The sequence below is a fragment of the Vanellus vanellus genome (genome assembly GCF_965231255.1).
Source record: "Vanellus vanellus genome assembly, chromosome: 12".
Classification (NCBI taxonomy): Eukaryota; Metazoa; Chordata; class Aves; order Charadriiformes; family Charadriidae; genus Vanellus; species Vanellus vanellus.
This window is the reverse complement of record NC_138917.1, coordinates 19,636,961-19,656,522: the sequence shown is the minus strand read 5'-3', so window position 1 is coordinate 19,656,522 and position 19,562 is coordinate 19,636,961. Positions and strand designations below refer to the sequence as shown.

The 19,562-nt window shown below is 41.1% G+C and overlaps 1 protein-coding gene across 1 annotated transcript in view; it reads right to left on the bottom strand.

Annotated features, from left to right (window-relative positions):
• LPCAT2 (lysophosphatidylcholine acyltransferase 2) overlaps positions 1–16,432 on the bottom strand; it is a 30,589-nt gene extending 14,157 nt beyond the window's left edge. Inside the window, exons 1-7 of the mRNA XM_082489582.1 lie at positions 16,339–16,432; positions 15,041–15,258; positions 13,576–13,688; positions 10,415–10,475; positions 9,321–9,379; positions 4,461–4,495; positions 2,006–2,060 (exon numbers count right to left, since the gene is read on the bottom strand). Of these exons, the coding sequence (XP_082345708.1) occupies positions 2,006–2,060; positions 4,461–4,495; positions 9,321–9,379; positions 10,415–10,475; positions 13,576–13,688; positions 15,041–15,254 (537 nt within the window). The 5' untranslated portion in view covers positions 15,255–15,258; positions 16,339–16,432. The remainder of the gene's footprint in view (positions 1–2,005; positions 2,061–4,460; positions 4,496–9,320; positions 9,380–10,414; positions 10,476–13,575; positions 13,689–15,040; positions 15,259–16,338) is intronic.
• Between the last annotated feature and the right edge of the window lie 3,130 nt (positions 16,433–19,562).

The window sequence follows — 19,562 nt, the reverse complement described above, 5'->3', positions numbered from 1 at the left end:
TGTAAGCAGGTACCTGCTCTGTTCAATTCTGACATACATCCCTGCTTATTACAACTCCACTTCATAAGTCTCGTAACTCTTAAATTGAGGAAGCACAGGCACACTGTACACATGCAGAGACCTGTGTCATCACTGGGTGAGATGAAGTCATAACTCTGAGGGGTTATGTAAACACGGGTCATAGTCTTGAAAGTGGTCATTACATCATTTGAGGCTGAGGTCTTGCTCCAACAGCAACCTAAATTTCTGGTAGGTTAAACAACACCTTGATCCCCTTCAAAAAAAAAACCACCTCCGATTATTCGTAAAACCAGTTTGCCAGAAACCACTGCTGGGGATGAAGAATTTGGTTTCTTGGCCTCCTGAGGTGGCACACATGATCTCAAACACACCTGGCTGCTTATCTGGTGAAGACCAGTAAGTATACCTTCCCCATCAAACTGCAGCCCTGTAAGAAAAATTCTTCACAGCCCTTTTACCAGCAAAAATAGTTCTCTGATCTGCTTTTGCCTTAGTCTCCCTTCTTACAGAATTTGCCAAATGCAACCCTTTTTTGCAACCCTAAAACTCATTGCCAGGTTGACTGTTTAACCTTCAATATCCAGTTTGATAGAATGTGAGAAGACAAGTGTGCATGTACTCCCCTGGACAACCGGAGTGCATCACTGTTCATGCACAGCAGGCAGAGGCAGTGCAAGACTGACAGGAGTGGAGAGGCCACTTGCTCACAGTATTGGACAGCAACAGAAATGTCCAACCCTAAAAGGAGTAGTCTGATTCCTCCTTCCACAGGCAAATCTGCCCCTTCTCTTTTTAGTAATGGAAGGACTTTTGCACTGATGCTAAGAAATTAGTTCCACTTTGGGGACACATGCTGCTGTGAATGCTGTCTATTTTTTCATGTTTCAGGTTCATCTTTTGGAACATGAGATTTATTTTCTAACGGGCACGTTTGAGCTCTGTTCTGAACCAGGGGAAAATAACCTTCTACTGGAAGGGTTACGTTAACTATTTCTTGCTCCCACATATATAAATGACATAGATATGTCCTTCTGTACAAAACGATCAGGAGCTCTTTAGTACAGCTTCTACAAATGCATGTCTACTGCATGTACTATACAGTAACAAAGTGCTCCCTTAGAATGAATTTAATTGTTTCACAACAAAGACCATATTGCTAATTATAAATAGTAGCAACTCTGCTTGTATTCACACAGCTTTGCACAAGCTTTGCTGAATATTGTGCTTTGCCGCTGCTCAACCTGTCTGAAATTCTCCCATTCCTCAGGGCCCTAAACCAACTTAGCTCACACTGACAATCCTTTGGGGTCTGGTAAGGAAAGTGAAGTACAACAGCTAAACAAACTGATCACACCTCAGTTATCAGTTATCTGGCTCCTCGCTACTCTGTTTTGAAAGTTGACTCTTTGACAGGGAGCAGTTAGAGTATAAGTGCTGCTATTATGAAGTGTGTGTGTTGTTGCAGTTGTCATTCATCTGTCTCTGTGCTGTGCAGCCGATTTCAATGATCAAGGGAACCGGTTCACTATACAAGGCTCAGTACAAGTACTAGAGTCCTTAAGTAAGCTCTTAGTTGCAGAAACCTTTTAGAATTCAGTCTGGGAAGATGGTGAGGAAGATAAGGATACTTTGAAGGGAGCAGGGAAACGAGAAAAAGAGAGAAGTTGTTACCTTTAACAGAATGCATTATAATTCTTAGTTTTAACATCCCTAAAATGCATGTGGTGATAACTAGCAATGATTTTACAATGCTTTAAAAAGAAAGGCATTTCTGACAGCTTTCTTTTAGGAACTCATCAGATTAAGTGTTATATAGATACGGAAAAAAAAAATTAAATATATTACTCACCGTGATTCTGTTCTTGTTTCCGAGACATTTGTTTATTGTTCACTAACAGTGACTAATAAGGGAATAATGCATTTATATTAAAGTATAAATTCCCTGGTTGCTGAACCTTAGTATAAAACCATTTCTAATTCTTACCTCAACTTCTACTCTTGTGAAGAGCTGACACAGTGTCATTACGCACAGCTCTTTTCTGCAGGCAAAGAGGAAGAAAAATACATTTTACTTATTTAAAAACAAAGTATTTGCACATCAGTAGATGAAACTTCTTAAAGCATTGACAAAACCACAGCTGTACTGGGCAAGGTTTTTAAGTACCTTGCAGTGAAGTTCCCCAAAATGTTGCTTTTGACATTTTTTCTACAAGCATATACCTGCTGCTTGTTTACTGGGCAGGCAACTTGCTGTTTGTTGTCACGCATATTAACAATACTATACAGTTCTTTGGCCAGCAAAATGTATGTATCTTACTTTGTCTTTAAAGAGGTGAATACATAGTGGATTTTCAAGCTTCAAGAGCTTTGATTCTGAGAAGTAGCTTTACTTTATCTTTTATTTTCTCACCTGCAAAATGGGACCAGTAACAACTACCTTCTGCGGAACTGAAGCAAGGATTTGTTAGCATTTGCTAGCCATTTTGCAAATTATAGTAGTGTTTACACAAATGCGTTAATGAAGTGTCAGTGTGTTCGGGACCTTCAGTGCTTTTAGAAAAAGTCACAAATTTTAGTATCAACAGGTAGAGGGAGGAAGAAACTGCAAAAGAGGAGATAAGCATAATCATTTCCACTTCTTATTTGTTCTTTTCACTGTGATTTTTAAGCAGAAATGCACATTTTCTCTTTACTTTGCATCAGGCAAATTATAATAGAAAACCTTCAAGCAATCTTTCTTCTGTTCTTGTTTTGGGCAAAATAAAAAAGAAAAGAGGAAAAGGCAGGGAAAGAACTAAGAGATCCTTTCTACTTTCTGCAGGAATCCACTCTTACGCTTGATTTTCTAACACATAACGTTAGGTTTTCCTCCAAAGTAAGGCATAAAAGTAAGAAAGAAGTTGTAAGTGAAAGCAGAAACTGTATTTTCTGGGAAGGAGACTGGTACTGTCCCATCCTGGCTGCAATATCCAGGAAGTTTTACAAAGAGTGTGACAGTTCTGCATTTTCTGATCTGCAGGTTTGCATGGGGGATGTTCTTCTCCCGGTTCCAGTTATTTTTGTTAAGAATCTCTAGATTCTACCCCATCCATCCCTTCTCTTCCCATGATCTTACCAAGCTGTTCATTTCATCTTCTTACAGGTTTCAATTTAAGCCTTTACCATTCAGACCACAGACTTACAGCAGTTGTCAGTTTTTATTGAATGGGCAGCCTCCTCCCTTCCACACGAAAACCTCTGATTTAATTTCTTTCTTCACCTATTCCTACATCAGCTCTCATAACTGAAGACATAGGTCTTTTTCAGTCTTCCAGAATAAATCCTTCATAGGGTAAAGGGGAAGTATGCTACTGAATTTGCAATGTTCATTACTCTTATGCTGATAACTGTAACAGCAGTAATAATAATAGCAAAAATTTCTTGAGGAACTGAGATAGATATTTTCATCTAGGTCAGCTTTCATGTCTGTTCTATAAGCATGCAGGTGCTAGGATTAACTAATGATAGCTTAAAAGGCGCTTATGAGCTGCTCTACTAGTCCAGACGAGTTTCAAAATTAGTTGCCTTAAAAATTTTAGTCACTTAGTAAATCAGCATTATTGTACTTAGATACCCTACATATTCCACATGAAAGTGTGGTATATGGATTCTCCAAATCCACATTTAAATGTATATATGGTGAAAAGTATTTTCCAGACATATTCTCAGTGCAGCTGTAACGTTTTTGTAATACTTTAATAATTTTTAATACTTTAATAATATTTTAATGAAATATTTCAGTGGATTATAAGGCCACCTGTGTTGAGAAATGAACACAGATCCATTGCCTAACTGGTTTATTGAAATATTTTTCATTATTTCATTGTCAGTTACTATATATAGCCTCCTCACTCAGATCTCAAAACAACTGCTTTTGTTGAGTCAAGCAAAATAAAAATCTAAAGAAGAATCCAAGATGTTTGAATGGAGAAAGATGGGGAAAATTAACACTTGTTTTGCCCATCTTCTTCATTTACTCTCACATGACTTCAAATGAGATGCAGGAATGAATAAACAGAGGGGAGAAAATAACATTTGTGTTTTCTTGTTTGTATACCATATAGGAAACTGTGAACATCTATGGATTTTTATGACTATGATTGCTTCCCAAAGAAAAATAATTTCAAATCTTTCTTTTGCTCTAGTGTAATGTACAAAACATAGGAGAAAATTAAACAGTGGCAGAGCTGGAAATAACGCTCCCTCATTTGCAAACACTTTCTCTAGCCATTCAGATATGGAATCTACTGCACGACAGCATTATCCCCAACTATTTCCCCCTCATAAAAACAGATCTAGAAGAACATGTGTCTTGGCTTAGCTGAATCTGTTTGGCAGACTGTTTAGCAATGGGGGAAAAAAATTCTATATGTAATTTTCAGTAGGATTAAGAAACTTACAATGAATAGCCCTGCCATGTCCAGGTCACAGTATCCTAAGGAAAAAAATAAAACACAGAAAGGTATGACAAAACCAGATCAAAGTTAGAGAGCAGATAAGTTACAATATAAAACAGGCATAAAATTTATAGTTACTTAGATATTTTAAATCATTCATTCTGACCCAAACAACAGAATTAAGAAAAAAATAATCTATTAAGACTTTTTCAGAGGACTTCACCAGTCCCTTCACAAAGGGAGCTCCATAAATATGTTTGATTTTGTTTTAAAGAACATTTCTTTAGGAAATCTATCATGTTTATTTTGCTTTGCTTTGTTTTCCTTGTTCTATATTTATTACTTCTTATATATAATTTTTACAAGGTATACTGCAGATCCTTAAATCCTATCAGTGAAATGCGAGACCAATCCCTTTCAGTGGTTCATGTCAGTTTTGAAATTGATCTGTAAAAGGATTTTACAAAGGCATGTTTGTAATAACAAAACCAGTAACAATCGCTTGTTCTTCATCTTAAAAACCATTAGGAATGAAAAGTTTGGACTTTTCTGGATTTGCTGGACAACCAGATAATAAAAAAAAAAAAAGTTAACAAGTTGCTAGACTCATGACCCAGTATTATACCCGTCAGTGAAGCGGAGCCGTATGTCTGTACCCCTATACATGGCAGAAAGTGTAAACATTAACTCAGCAAAACTAGGGAAAGTTGTATGAAAAGAACCATCTGCAAAGCTGCCCCCCTGAGGTTCCTGAAGGAGAGGGTGTTGGAGGTACTGCATGGCCCAGCTTTGCTTTTGTTCAGAAACTTTGCAAGCCCCTTTACAGTAAGAGTATTTTGAGCTTAAACAAAAAATGACTAGTAGGGAAGTTGTGTGCATTTTAGACTTCAAAGTACAGGCTCTGTGGCTTTGCAGGAAGTTTCTAACTTCCGCTGCAATACTTCTGTATGCTCCCTCTTACTTTAACGATAGCGAAGACGACCAGCAGTAATTTTTTCACAATCAGAATCGCAACTACACCGTGGTGACACTTTGGAATCATGGAATCATGGAGTTTCAGAGTTGGAAGGGACCTCTAGAGATCATCTAGTCCAACTCCCCTGCTAAAGCAGGATTACCTAGAGCACATTACTCAGGACTGCATCCAGGCGGGTCTTGAAAATCTCCTGAGAAGGGGAGTCCACAACTTCCTGTGCAGCCTGTGCCAGTGCTCTGTCACCCTCACCATAAAGAAGTTTTTCCATGTATTTGAACGGAACTTCCTGTCTTCTAACTTGTGCCCATTGCCCCTCGTCCTGTCACTGGGAACCATTGAAAAGAGCCTGGCTCCATCCTCCTTCAACCCACCCTTTAGATACTTGTACGCCATAATAAGGTCTCCCCTCAGCCTTCTCTTCTCCAGGCTAAAGAGTCCCAGCTCTCTCAGCCTTTCCTCATAAGGGAGATGCTCCAATCCCTTAATCATCTTCGTTGCTCTTTGGCTGGACTTGCTCCAGCAGTTCCCTGTCCCTCTTGAACTGGGGAGCCCAAAACTGGACACAGTATTCCAGTTGTGGCCTCACCAGTGCCGAGTAGAGGGGGAGAATGACCTCCTTCGGCCTACTGGCCACACTCTTCCCTGTGCAGCCCAGGATTTCATTGGCCTTTTTGGCAACAAGGGCACATTGCTGGGTCATGGATAATTTACTGTCTACTAGGACCCCCAGATCCTTCTCCTCAGAACTACTTCCCAGCAGGTCCGCCCCTAACCTGTACTGGTGCTTTGCATTCTTCCTCCCCAGGTGCAGGACCCTGCACTTGCTTTTGTTGAACCTCATTAGGTTCTTCTCTGCCCAGCTCTCCAGCCTGCCCAGGTCACGCTGGATGGCAGCCACCCCACCGTTTGGTATCATCAGCGAACTTGCTGAGGATACACTCTGTCCCCTCATCCAGGTCATTAATGAATATATTGAACAAAATTGGACCGAGTATTGACCCCTGGGGGACACCACTGGTTACAGGCCTCCAACTAGACTCTGTGCTGCTGATCGCAACCCTCTGAGTTCTGTCACACAGCCAGCTCTCAATCCACCTCGCTGTCACCTCATCTAGCCCACACTTCCTCAGCTTCCTGATGAGGATGTTATGGGAGACAGTGTCAAAAGCCTTGCTGAAGTCAAGGTAGATGACATCTACGACTCTCCCCTCATCCAGTCAACCTGTCAACATCATAGAAAACTATCAGATTGGTCAAGCATGATTTACCCTTGGTAAATCCATGTTGACCACTTCCAATAACTTCCTGTTCCTCAACGTGTTGGGAGATGACATCCAGAATGAGTCGCTCCATTACCTTCCCAGGGACAAAGGTCAGACTAACTGGTCTGTAGTTCCCTGGGTCCTCCTTCTTGCCTTTTTTGAAGATCGGAGTGATGACAGCCTTCCTCCAGTCCTCAGGCACCTCTCCGGTTCTCCATGACCTTTCAAAGATGACAGAGAGTGGTCTAGCAATAACATCTGCCAGCTCTCTCAGCGCTCGCGGGTGCATCCCATCAGGGCCCATGGACTTATGAATGTCCAGCTTGGCCAAGTGGTCTCTGACCCGGTCCTCCTCAACTGAGGGAAAATCTTCCTCTCTCCAGACTTTCCCCCTTGCCTCCAGGGTATGGGATTTGTGAGGGACAGCTTAAGCAGTGAAGACCAAAGAAAAGAAGGCATTCAGTAACTCTGCCTTCTCTGTGTCTTCCACCACTAGGGCACCCGTCTCATTCATCAGTGGGCCTACATTTTCCCTAGTCTTCCTTTTTCTATTGATATAGTCAAAGAACCTCTTCTTATTGTCTTTAACTGCAGTGGCCAAGCTGAGTTCTGATGGAGCTTTAGCCCTTCTTATTTTCCCCCTACATAGCTTTGTTATATCTTGATAGTCCTCATAAGTTGCCAACCCCCTTTTCCAGAGAATCTAAGCTTTACTTTTTTTCCTGAGGTCCAGCCAAAGCTCTCTATTTAGCCAGGCTGGTCTTCTTCCCCGTCTGCTCATTTTTCGAGACACGGGGATGGCATTCTCCTGTGCTTCTTAAGAGCACCTGCTTGAAGTATGCCCAGCCTTCCTGGGCACCTTTGCTCTTCAAAACTGCCTCCCAAGGGACACTCTCGACCATGCTCTTAAACAGGCTAAAGTCTGCCCTTCAGAAATCCAAGGTGGCAGTTCTGCTGGCTCCCCGCCTTGCTTCATCAAGTATTGAAAATTCTATAATTCCATGATCACTCTGCCCAAGACGACCTCCAACCTTTACATTCCCCACAAGACCTTCTCTGTTAACAAACAGTAGGTCCAGTAGGGCACTTCCCCTAGTTGGTTCCTTCACCAGCTGTGTTAGGAAGTTGTCTTCCACACACTCCAGGAACCTCCGGGACTGTTCCCTCTCAGCTGCATAGTATTTCCAGCAGACATCTGGGAAGTTGAAGTTCCCCACAAGAACAAGGGCAGATGATTGTGAGACCTCTGCCAGCTGCTTATAGAATACTTCATTGGTTTCTACATTCTGATTAGGGGGTCTATAACAAACTCCCATCACGATGTCTGCCTTGTTGGCCTTCCTCTTAATTCTTATCCATACACACTCAACACTGTCATTCACACTGTTAAGTTCCAGACATTCAAAACTGCCCCTAACATAGAGAGCCACCCTACCACCTCTCCTTCCTTGTCTATCCCTTCTGAAAAGTTGGTAGCCATCGATTACAGCACTCCACTTGCGTGTGTCCTCCCATCACCTTCTGTGATGGCAACTATATCATAGTTTCCTTGCTGTACAGTGGCCTCCAGCTCCTCCTGTTTATTCTGCATGCTGCGTGCATTAGTGTAGATGCACTTCAGCTGGGCTAATTGTCCTGCCACTTTCTTGGGGGGACAAGCCCTAATTTGCACCTGATCATGCTCGGACACTACTGCAGTTACCAAATTATCACTACCCCTCATGTCTTTGCTGCCACACAATTCACCATCCCCCACCATCACTGAGACAGGCTGCAAGACCCTGCTAACACTGTTACCCAGAAGCACTGGTACGCTGCTCCCAGGCACCACTTTTGTAATCCTGGTTTCATCCCCATCCCCCTTCAAACCTAGTTTACAGTCCTATGAATGAGCCCTGCTAATTCTTGTCCCAAGATCTTTCTTCCCCTTTGGGTTAGGCTTCCCCCACCTGTTGCCAGCATGCCTGGTTTCCTGTAGATCAGTCCATGATCAAATAAGCCGAAGTCCTGCTGGATGCACCAGTCTCGGAGCCAGGAGTTAATTTGCTGGCTCCTCCTATTTATCCCCTCGTCAACCCCTGCAAATGGTGGGATAGAGGAGAACACTATTTGTGCTCCCGATCCCTTAACCAGCTGTCCCAGCGCCCTAAAGTTCATTGCCATTAGACTTCTGGTACCTACCTCATCACCACCTACCTGAAATATCAGTAGTGGGTAGTAATCTGATGTCTTAACCAGGGAAGGGAGTTTTCTCTGTATGTCCTTAATTCTGGCCCCAGGGAGGCAGCTGCCTTCCCTGTGGGATAGGTCCGGTCTACAAATAGGGCCCTCTGTTCCCCTCAGAAGGGAGTCACCTACTACAATTACCTTCCTTTCTTTCTTGGTTGAGGAAGTCCTGAGGCGTGGGGGTGAGTGCCCAGCACTGGGCATCTCACTGGATGGATCATCCTCTCCATCCTCAATCGTCTGGTTCCTCTGGAAGCCCATCTGCTTCCAGGAGCTCTCCCATGCTAAAGCTCAGGACAATAGATTCTTCAATGACAATGCAAAGTATTTGTCGTAGGGACCATTTAAGTCAGGATTTTTCCATATTACTAGCTAGCAACAGAAGAACGTTCTGCTTACCAGCTTGTTGGGGTATCGGAGCAACACAGGTTGTACAGGGACTCGTGGAACAAAGGCACCTGCAACCATAAATTAGAATTGATTGTTAAGACTAAGCTTATTACAGCAGTTGGGGGTTTTAAGTGATTCACGTAAGACATGGTGTCTGGAAGGAGAAATTTTTAAAAAGTCCAGAAAAATGTGAAGTGTTCTTTTTGTTGTGTTTTGGTTTTTTTTTTTTTTTTGGGGGTGGTGGTGGTGGTATTTTGGTTTTTGTTTTGTTTTGTTTTGTTTTTTAAATCAGCAGCACAACTGGCAAGATGTCAGGACAAAAAAGGGCTAGTCTCCATTTCAAGGAGAATGCTGCCTAAGATTCCCGGACTGTTCAAACTCATTTTCTCTGTATTATCTCCCCATTGATTGGCATTCATTTCAAAGGATTAGATGCTCACAAGGCTGTTGAGCATTTCCCGAACCTTTCTCTGTTCTGATCATCTTCATAAGTGATATAGATCTGAGCATGTAGCACTAGTTTTGTAACTTTGCTACCCAAGACTCTGTACAACAGTAAGAAAGGAGAGGAACATGGCTTTAACTGAAGTGCAGCACAACAATCTAGTGATCAGTGATGCTATCAAGTACCTTTCTGTGTTAAAAATAACCTGTTGGCCTGCCTTGCTAAGCACTATGCAAAGAGATTTCATAACTTGGTTGCTAAGTCTTGCATGGCAAAATGTACAGGAATCCAAGATGGCACAGCTGTAAGTTGAGCTAAAAGAACATTGTAAGTAGCATGTATTTGGTAGTTCATCTCATAATAATCACGGTCAAGTTTCTGGCTAAATATATTAGACGAAAATTGTAACCAGAAAAAAAAACAACCAACTGACTGTATATATCATAGGTACTCTACATCCTACAAAATACCCAAAATCAGAAAAGTAAACTGACTAGTATAAAATGGTGGGTTTAATGGCACTGAAACTTTAATGATGTAAGACATTACTGCAGTGCTGTTGTGGATGATATACCTGCAGAAGTACTGGCCTTACTAGAACTACCAAATTAATATTTCACACATTATTTACCAACAATGATGAGACAAAATCTCTCACCTTGTTTAAATGTGATCAGGCAAGATCGGTTTGTGCAGGTACCTTCTGGGAAAATCAGGATCTTGAATTTAAAGAGAAAGAAATACATATATACATACACATTTCATAAAAAGATGATACTTCAGCATCAGTTACATACAGGCTGACTTTTTATGCAAGCTCTGTGACACGTTACACTGCATCACAAGAATATCATTACTGTTTCAAAAGGAAAGGAACAAATAAGTGAAGGATGCTCACAGTAATATTAAACTGTTAACCTGACCCATCTTGGTTGGGAAACAAATGCTTTGTAAGAGAGGAGTTCTTGGGAAAGGCCTTTATCAGTTGAGAAATACGGTACAAAAGGCTTTAAGTGTTTCACTTGAAATGTTTAGTGTTGGTAATGATATGAGAGTTTATCCTCTGTTAGCAGCTCCTTATTGAACTGCTGGGTGTATAAACATCAAGAGTCTGGGCCGACATGAAGTGCATAAGGTACCTGAGCCTGTACAGGCCCAGATGCTATCAACATGAGTTGAGATGCCAGCTGTGATGAGAAGATCACAGCATGAGGGGGAGCTGCAAAAGGCAGAAAGAGTATGTGCATCTGCGATGCAGAGCTCTGAAGGCATTACACGCCATTAACATACCCTCTGAACCTGAATGACGTGGACACACCAAATACCCAGAAGGTTTCTCAATTAGTGTCTGAAAGATACTAGATTAGATGGGCAGTGAGCTGCAATGTGACACACCAAATCCAGCCCCCTGTGGAATACAAGGAAGCTTTATGGTTCTTGTATCACTACTGCATCATAAGCAGCATTCCAAAAAACCTCAGCAAGACAACCGGTCAGGATCAAGAGTGTTCAAGGTGTGCTCCCGTTTCAGTCCAAATGAACAGGTCAAGGCTAGATGAAAGAGGGCATTGTTAGGTCATTCCCAAGAGACACAAAGTATGATAGAGACAGCTGTACATAGCAATTTACAGTTACTCTTTGACAATGCATTCTATAATCAGAAATTGTTTGCTGGTGCTATGGACACAAAAATGGGTATGTTTCTGCTTAGCATATGTCGTAAGCCCCAGAAAACATTAGCGACTGACCAAAGAGTAACTAATCATTCCCTCCTTTCCCTTTGTTTTGGTACAGGGTTGGGAGAAGCACTAATCAGAACCTCATGCTATTAACAAGCACAAGTGCTGCCCAGCCTGTTGTGTTTTGGTTTTAGGTGGAGGGCATGGGGAATCCAGCTACTCCTTTTCTGTTGTGCTGAGAGAATGCAGCCCAGGCACTCTGAACAGGATATGACAGACATCATCTTGCGGTCAAGTTTCTCAAAAAGGAAGGTGTGGCCAGGGCACAGGACTAGGAATCACCCAGTGACACTCCAAGCAGTACTGCCGACTTGGTCTTGGAGATTACCAGATTACCTGACTCATAGACTATTTATGCCGTAATAGAGATCTGGGTTTGACGCCAAGTGCAGAATTGGTGTAAAGCCAATTCCCCTTTCTTCCCCATGCTGTTCTCAGCAGAGATTAGGTATACCAGAGCTTTGCTGGAATTACTTCATCCATAACAATTTTGTGAACCATAAGCATCAATATCGTTTGTAAGCACAGTATTACAAAAAAAACCTTCCCAGCTTTGACATACACATATTAAAAAAAACTCCATATAATTAACAAAGTGAAAAAAATAATGGAGGGTCTAAAAATATTTACGGCAGCTTAGAAAAATGCATTTATGAGTCAAATTAAAGTAGCCTAAACCCTAACTAAAAAGCTTTTTGTAAGGTGCTTTCTAAGTAAAAATGATGCATGAAACGTCTAAATAATGCCACTTCAAAAAAAAGTGGCAAGTGTTGGTCTTCCCTCAGGATGAGAAGCAGTTACACTTCAATGTTCTCTGTTTCTAGAGACTATTCACAGAGCAGAGCAGTGCATTCTGGTCTAACTGCCATAGGGATACCTGCTACTGAAGTCTATATTTTCACTAGCCTCTTTTAATTTTCCTCAAGAGCTATTTATTGGAACAAAAGTGAAGGAAAAGGTAACTCTTCTCAACCATTTAGGAGGTGGTCAAATATGACTAAATAGATCTTGCGACTTTAGCTACGTAACCAGTCACTTCTTTGAGTTTTTAATTTTTTATTTTAAGCAAATTAACCCGTAAGAAAACAAGTTAAGAACTAATTCAAAACACAAAGCGTGAATTTATACACAAATCCACGCAGGCTATCTTTGAAGAAAGGTCTTATATCACTGACTGTATGTGGTATGTGTCCAGCAGCATGGCAGCAATACTGTATTTGTAATATCTGAAGACAAAATCAGACCACAGTCAATGCAAGGGAAGAAAGCAGAGAGGCACTGCCAAATGAGATGTTAGTAAGTTCACAATGGTTCCAGCTTTTTCTTCTTGCAAAGGATGCAATTTCTATCCTAGCCCTCTGCCTGTCATAAAAGCAGCAGAGTTGCTGCCTCAACATTTTTCTCCCTCCAGAGCAACCCCTGCTCCACTAGCTCTTCAGGATGGAAAGCTATCCAAGGCCTAGAAGCGCAACAGCAGCTTGCTGCTGAGGAATCACTAACTATTGCTTCCATGTTAAAATCTTACCACAATTCAGGCCAATCAGAAAGTCTTGTTTTAACTGCATTATTAACCTAAAGACTGAACTGAGTTTCACCTGAGCGATTCTTCACATGCAAAATTGGTGTTTTAAGCTTAAGTACTGTTCATGCTGGAGCTTGGACAGCCCAGGTTACTCATCTCATCAACTGCTCATCCCTGAAGTGTTGTGAGCACAGCTCTGCAGTAGTTTCTCACACATGAGCTAGCTTGACAATACTGATTCACATATACCGGTTCAAGTCATCTGCTACACTGAAGACAGCATGTTAAGACTTGAATAGGGAAAAGACAAGGCCATGAGCCATCTGCAGTTTGGAACACCAATTGGTACTGGCTGAATTTTAACTGACCCATTTGTCATGACAAAACTTTTTGGGCACCAGCCTCTTGTCTTCCTTTCCTAAACCAGTCATATACTGGAGAGCTGACTTCATCTTCATACATAAACAGAATCCTGTTAGCTGGGCACTTGTGGTATTGTGATGCACAGTGAATATGGAATATGAATACATGACAGAATGGTTGTAGAATATTTATTACCTGTGGCCACTGGCCTCTTGATAATGCCCGCTTAGTTATCTCGGTGACTGTATTCTTTCGTGAATCAGGGTCTTGACGAGAAACTGCTACAGGCTGGAGGGAACTTAAAATTGCTGTGAATGAGGGAAAAAAATATTTTTCTTATGCTAGTGCTTAGAAAACACATGGGTTTCAGGCTCCCTTCTAGCAAAAAGCCTGTTGTTCTCATGCTAGGAGACAGACTCTGCACAAACAGCTTTCAGACTAAACAGATAAGAGGAGTATTATTATTGTCCTCGTTCTGTAAAACGGGAAGTAAGACACAGAAGATATATCTACACTGCCAGCTGAGGATCTTTACAGTAGGCATAAATATGCCAAATTCACCCAAACACATTCTGCTAATGTTGCTGTTATCTTTCACTGAGCATTTCCACACAGTTCTAAGGAAAAGACCTGATCTGGTCTCTGCTGGTGAGCCCCATTCAGGCCTAGCTCATGCAGACTGAAATCAACAAGTAGTTTGAGCCTATGCTGAAGAAGTTAGATGTCCCTTTTCAGTTACAAAGCGTACACAGCTCATGTGTAAATTACAGAAAAAAAAATCCCATCCTCATTTCGCCAGAAGTCTACATCAGAATGTGTGGACCTGTTGAGATGGGATTAGAAACTTGGGGAAGAATTATCTGCTATGTCCCACCCCTGTGCTTTTCAGAGAAGGTCAATATATTGCCAGTTAGTTTATTTCTTACAAAGACACTTTTCTGTGCTTGCCTGCTGAGTTTAGTTTTGGGCTACTGTTGACTTACTCCTTTAAGAGTCCTATAGAGGTAAGAGACATACAGCCAGCAGAAAGTCTACAGCTGATTCTAGTAATAATGCAAACAGGAATTCTTTTTTTTGCCAAAAGGAGGAGAAAATAATAGAAGCATGAGTCATCTGATCTTTTCCATTCTCTGCATTTCCTTTTTGAGTCACTTCTCTTTTATTCTTTCCCAGTTTGACTCCCATAAAAAAAAATCCGTAACAGTGCCTGTAAGTTTAAACTTATAAATATGGTATTTTCCAGACTGCTGTAGTTTGGGTCTGTTTTGACATAACCTTCACTAATCCGTGTTCTACGATTGTGGGACACACTGTTAAAAGACAGCAGTTGAACAGATTTCTCAAGCTACCTACTGGGAGAATTTTAAGAGAAAGCCTCTAGGCTGAGCAGTTACAAAACATGCTTTCCGTATAAAGAAAATTTAAAGTGATATTATGTTTCATATCTGAAAAGAAACAGCATACTTTTTAGACATTGTGACCAATTCAGAAAGATAACTTGTCCTGGGGATTTCACTGGAAATAATCTGTCAGTATCTTAGGATCCTTAGGAACCTAAGGATTTAAAAAAGTCTGCCCCTAAGTCACTATCAGAGATAAGATTTTTGGCTTCATGTCAAATTGCTGATTTCTAACGTTTTATTTTTTCTTAAATACTTACTGCCAAATACTGGAGTTGACAGGTTCTCTGCTCTAGACACTATTGATGGCATTCCAGTTAGGGCAGAAATAATGGCATCAAAAAAGCTTGAATGAGGAGCTGCAACAAAGATTGGGGCTTCCTGCAGACTTGCTATTTTCCCTTTTACTTTAACTTGGAAACCCATTACGAAGAACAATGTACGAGTCAGGCACGAGAGAGTTGTCTGGATCATCCTCCTTGTAAAGAGAAACACAAAAATATCATCCGTCTTACAGTTAGTATTTCTTTTGTACTTTAAAACAGAAGCCCAGGAAAGATTTCCTAGTTCTCATCAGCACTGGGGCCAGGCACAGGGTAGCAATACTACTGACCGGGAGAGTGTAGGGCTAAAGGGAAACAAGTGGAAGTAGGGAAGGGAACACCACTTTTTCATGATGAAACCCAATTATAATTTTAAAGATAAGGCAATATACAGCACCTTACAAAACCTTCCTCTCAGATATGCTATTTCTCTTGCCATATCTTACAGCATTGTAGAATAACACTATTGCCGGGGGGGGGCGTACTTAGCAGATTCAGTGTCCTTTTTGTAAGAACTTACTTAACTCTGATACTGTTCTCTTACTATAAGTTTTAACAAATAAGATTCAATGACAATGTTCCCTTACTGGAATGTGTTCCCTCAACAGGGGACATGTTCCCTTCATGGGGCTTCCCTGTAATCTCTTGTCCTTGTTAGAATTCACTTCCCATGTCTCCCTGTCCTTCGTGCAGCTGCAGTGCATCACAACTAGAAGGGAACTTCATTACTCTGAGGTCAGAAGCTGAGTGACTGAAACCCAGAACTCACAGAGGCAGCTGTAAAATATTCCTTCAAGGGCAACATAGCTAAGAGAGGAGCTGTCAAAGCTAATTTTGTCATAAATTATAGCATAGCAGGAATGGCAAAGGCTACACAGAAACTCAGCCTATCTAACATTGCCAAATACTTTTCCTAATGAGTTTCTTTTCTCAAATATTCCTATCAGTATTATTACTAAAATAAGTCCTGGCTTACAAGTAGTCTATAAAGATCCTTATACAGGATTGGTTTAGCCTCAAGACAATTGAAAAACTACCTATTTAAAAAGCTCCATTATTGTTGTAAAATACACTCACCAAAAAGTTGCTTCCCCTAAATGGGTAAAACTAAGATTTGACTCTAATCAAAAGGAGGAAAGAGGGGGGGAGGGGAGCTTTAGACCCTGGCTTTGTGCTATTACAAAAAAAATAATCAACAAACCACAGAGTTTTCACAAATATTGGTTGCTTTTTACCTTCTCCATCCTTTAAGCGGCACAGATCCTTTTCCAGGGTGACGGAAGGTTGCAATTGATGCAAACAGCCATGCTAGCAGTAAAATAAATGCAATGCATATGGCACGGAGGGGTAGCAAAATAATCCCCTGAAGAGCAGTCTGGAAAAAAAGAGGGGAAAAATCTTAAGAAATGGTATCAATAGGAATGACACTGATATCTGTGTAGTTACATTACATGGACTTTAAAACACTAATATTACTGCTATGTGATTTAGTAAGGAAAGCATTCCAGTGTTCACATGGGGAAGTCAGTCATTCCCAGCATTTCATTTTCACTTTCGGCTTCCCCTTTCAGGTAGAACTGGAACATCTAAGTATTTGAGTTTTTGGCTTGGATGTTGTTAGACAGAGATAGTAAACAGACTTTGCTGGCTTTAGTTTATACTTAGACTTGGTCTGCAGCATGCAACTCGCTCACATCAGTCTGCCCAGCTGATACATGTCTCCACGGTAGAGCCTTCTGTCACGAGCTGCCTGTCTAGAAGCCAAGTGGGATTGTTAAGATGACTAAAACGTACTCTTGCCCTTTCAAAATGACAAATCTTGTGTGTTGAGTCACACTATTGCTGCAAGTGATCCTTGCTACTACTGCTTGGAGTACTGCACACGCAACAAAACTTCATTTCCCCTAGTTGGGACTTAAGCAAAATGGAGCTTTCAGTAAAACTGAACCTGTGGTTTAAGGCAAAGGCTCAGACTTTTCAGTGCTGCTGAAGCTGCTGTAGCAGCTCTTGGCTCATTGCCTTTGGAAGTGGTTTGCTCACCGCCCACAGTAAACATACAGGAGAACCCTTCTGATTATGAAGATTAACTTGTTGGCTTCTGTTTGAAGCATCTTGGATATTAACCTCTGTGCCAGGACCTCCTTGAATCTTTCAGATTAAATTGAGAAAGCTTAGTTCCCCTTCTTACCTGCAATCAGGAAACTGTTATCAGTTTGCTTTAACTTGAACCAAAAGAAACTGTTGAGAGAGTTCTGCTACGGTCACAGCCAGCCAAGCTAGGTAGCAAAGTGATATAAAACAGATCCAAGCCAAGACTGGTTCATTACTGCTTCAGTTCTTCATATGCATTTGTAAACAGAGTGGGGTGAAAGAGAAACACTAACATACCCTGGCTGCAAATAATTCTCAAATATCATCCCCAGCCCCCCCCCCCCCAAGGAATTTTTAGCTGACATTTTTTTGTGCACAGCTCCAGTAAACAGGTGTATTGGCACAAGACTGTTAACAGGCAGCTGTGGTACTGGGCAGGGCAAGAAGAAATTCTTAATTGTTTTACCCCAGTAAACTAGGTTAGAAACTATATCCTGGAGGTTGGCCTTTATGGAGCAAGACAGCACTATGCAGATTGAGCAAGCACAGGTCTGGGAGCAGGTGAGCTGTGTCAGCATGCGGAAGTCATTCCTGGTGAGCTAGCAAACGGTTCACCTCCTTCTGGCACCTCATCCAGCTCAGCTGCCGCTCGCTCTGTGTGCATACCTACGTACCAAATAATATGCAGAATTGTAATAGTGGCTGGTTTTTTATTATTTGGGTTATGTTTCCAAAAGTCCCTTAAAACTTGCATGAGAGTGCATCAGTGGTCACAGACAGTTCAGAATTATGGTAGAAGTACAGAATTACGGTAGAAGTTATGGAAGGAGAGTTACGCTTATGCTTGTAAGCTTACTATTTTTTATGCTTTACTATTTTTTTTTTTAAGGAAATCAACAGCTCAACAACAGTGTTCCTCTCAAAATTGGCATTTCTAGTCAGCTCTTTAGCAATGACTACTTATTGTACAGGAAAAGCAAGGCTTTTAATAATAAGCAAGTTTTACAAAATAGTTTGCAACTTACATACTTGAGCTACGATTATTAAGCCAAAACAATGGATTTATTTTATCTCTTTTCTTCAAAAAGGAACAAATGTTGTAGTAGATTTTGGAATATAAGCATCTTTGAGTATTACTGATCCAATTCTTTCATATAGTAGGTTGGTTCGAATTGTGCTTGTCAACATGGTCCTTTCCCTCCCCACCAAATACCTTCCATCTTCACATAATGTCCTCTTACTGTCCTCACCAATATTCAGGAGAGGCTCTGGCTCTAAACTGTGTGATACCGACGAGGATTAACAGGAATTTTGGGCCTACAGTACTCAGTTCTGTGTTAGAAAAGGCACAGTGGCAACAGTCGAAACATGATAGTGGATACACAGTGTAAATTAGGATAAGAATGAGAAGCAGGTATGTGGTGTTGCTGCCTATGTTCTGTAAGCACTGCCACATAACATGTCTCCAGGAGAGATCTGAACATTCAGGTATGACTATTTCCTTCTTGAAGGAAATCGCTTTTTTATATAAAAGCTGTATACAACTAGCTATGGAATTTTAACTATAACTTCATGGACAACAGGAAAAGGACTGCTCTGGATCAGAAATGGATTCAGTAGCTGGGTATGAGAGATTTGGCCCTCAAGATCTATTGCTCCCACTCCCTTTGGTGCTAGTCATGGCGAATCTGAAAATGTCAGGTAGCAAGTTAAACCAACCAAGACTCCTTGCTTGTCTCCCAAAATCAGACGTGTCTTTTTTTCTCCATATGTGTCCTCTTGTACTATGATCTATAGTCCCAGTTCAACATTTCAGCTGCATTCAGTTATGCAGAATGGGCAGCATAAGCATAAATCAGTGTGTTTTCATTAAAATAACTTTTTTCTTTATGAAAAAAAGGGTATTTATGCACTGACCTACAATGAAAAATAAAGGATGCAATAGCAAAAGCAAAACAACCCCTTCCTCAAAACTTTAATAAATTCGTTAATCTATTTTAGGCAGATACACAGGTGGTACTGATTTGCTGATGCAAACTATTGGCTTTCTAGGTCACTGTGTAATGAGGCAGAGTTGATTTCTGCTCCATCAGCTGCAGAGTAGGGGAAGAAAAGGACAGAAAAGAGAAAGGTCAAGGTAGGCTAGAAAACAGAAAGTATAGGAGAAAAATATACAAAACAAAATACAGGTTCAAAGTTCAGTAACTACTAGGTAGGATCAGAGCCACTCCAGCTTCCGTATACAGTAGTCATGAAGGTAGAATTATTCTGAGTCATCCAAAGAACGTTTTCCCACATTTGGAATCACCTGTGTACTTTCTATTTACGGTATCTGCACCAACTGCATAGCCTGTCACTGCAGTTGTTG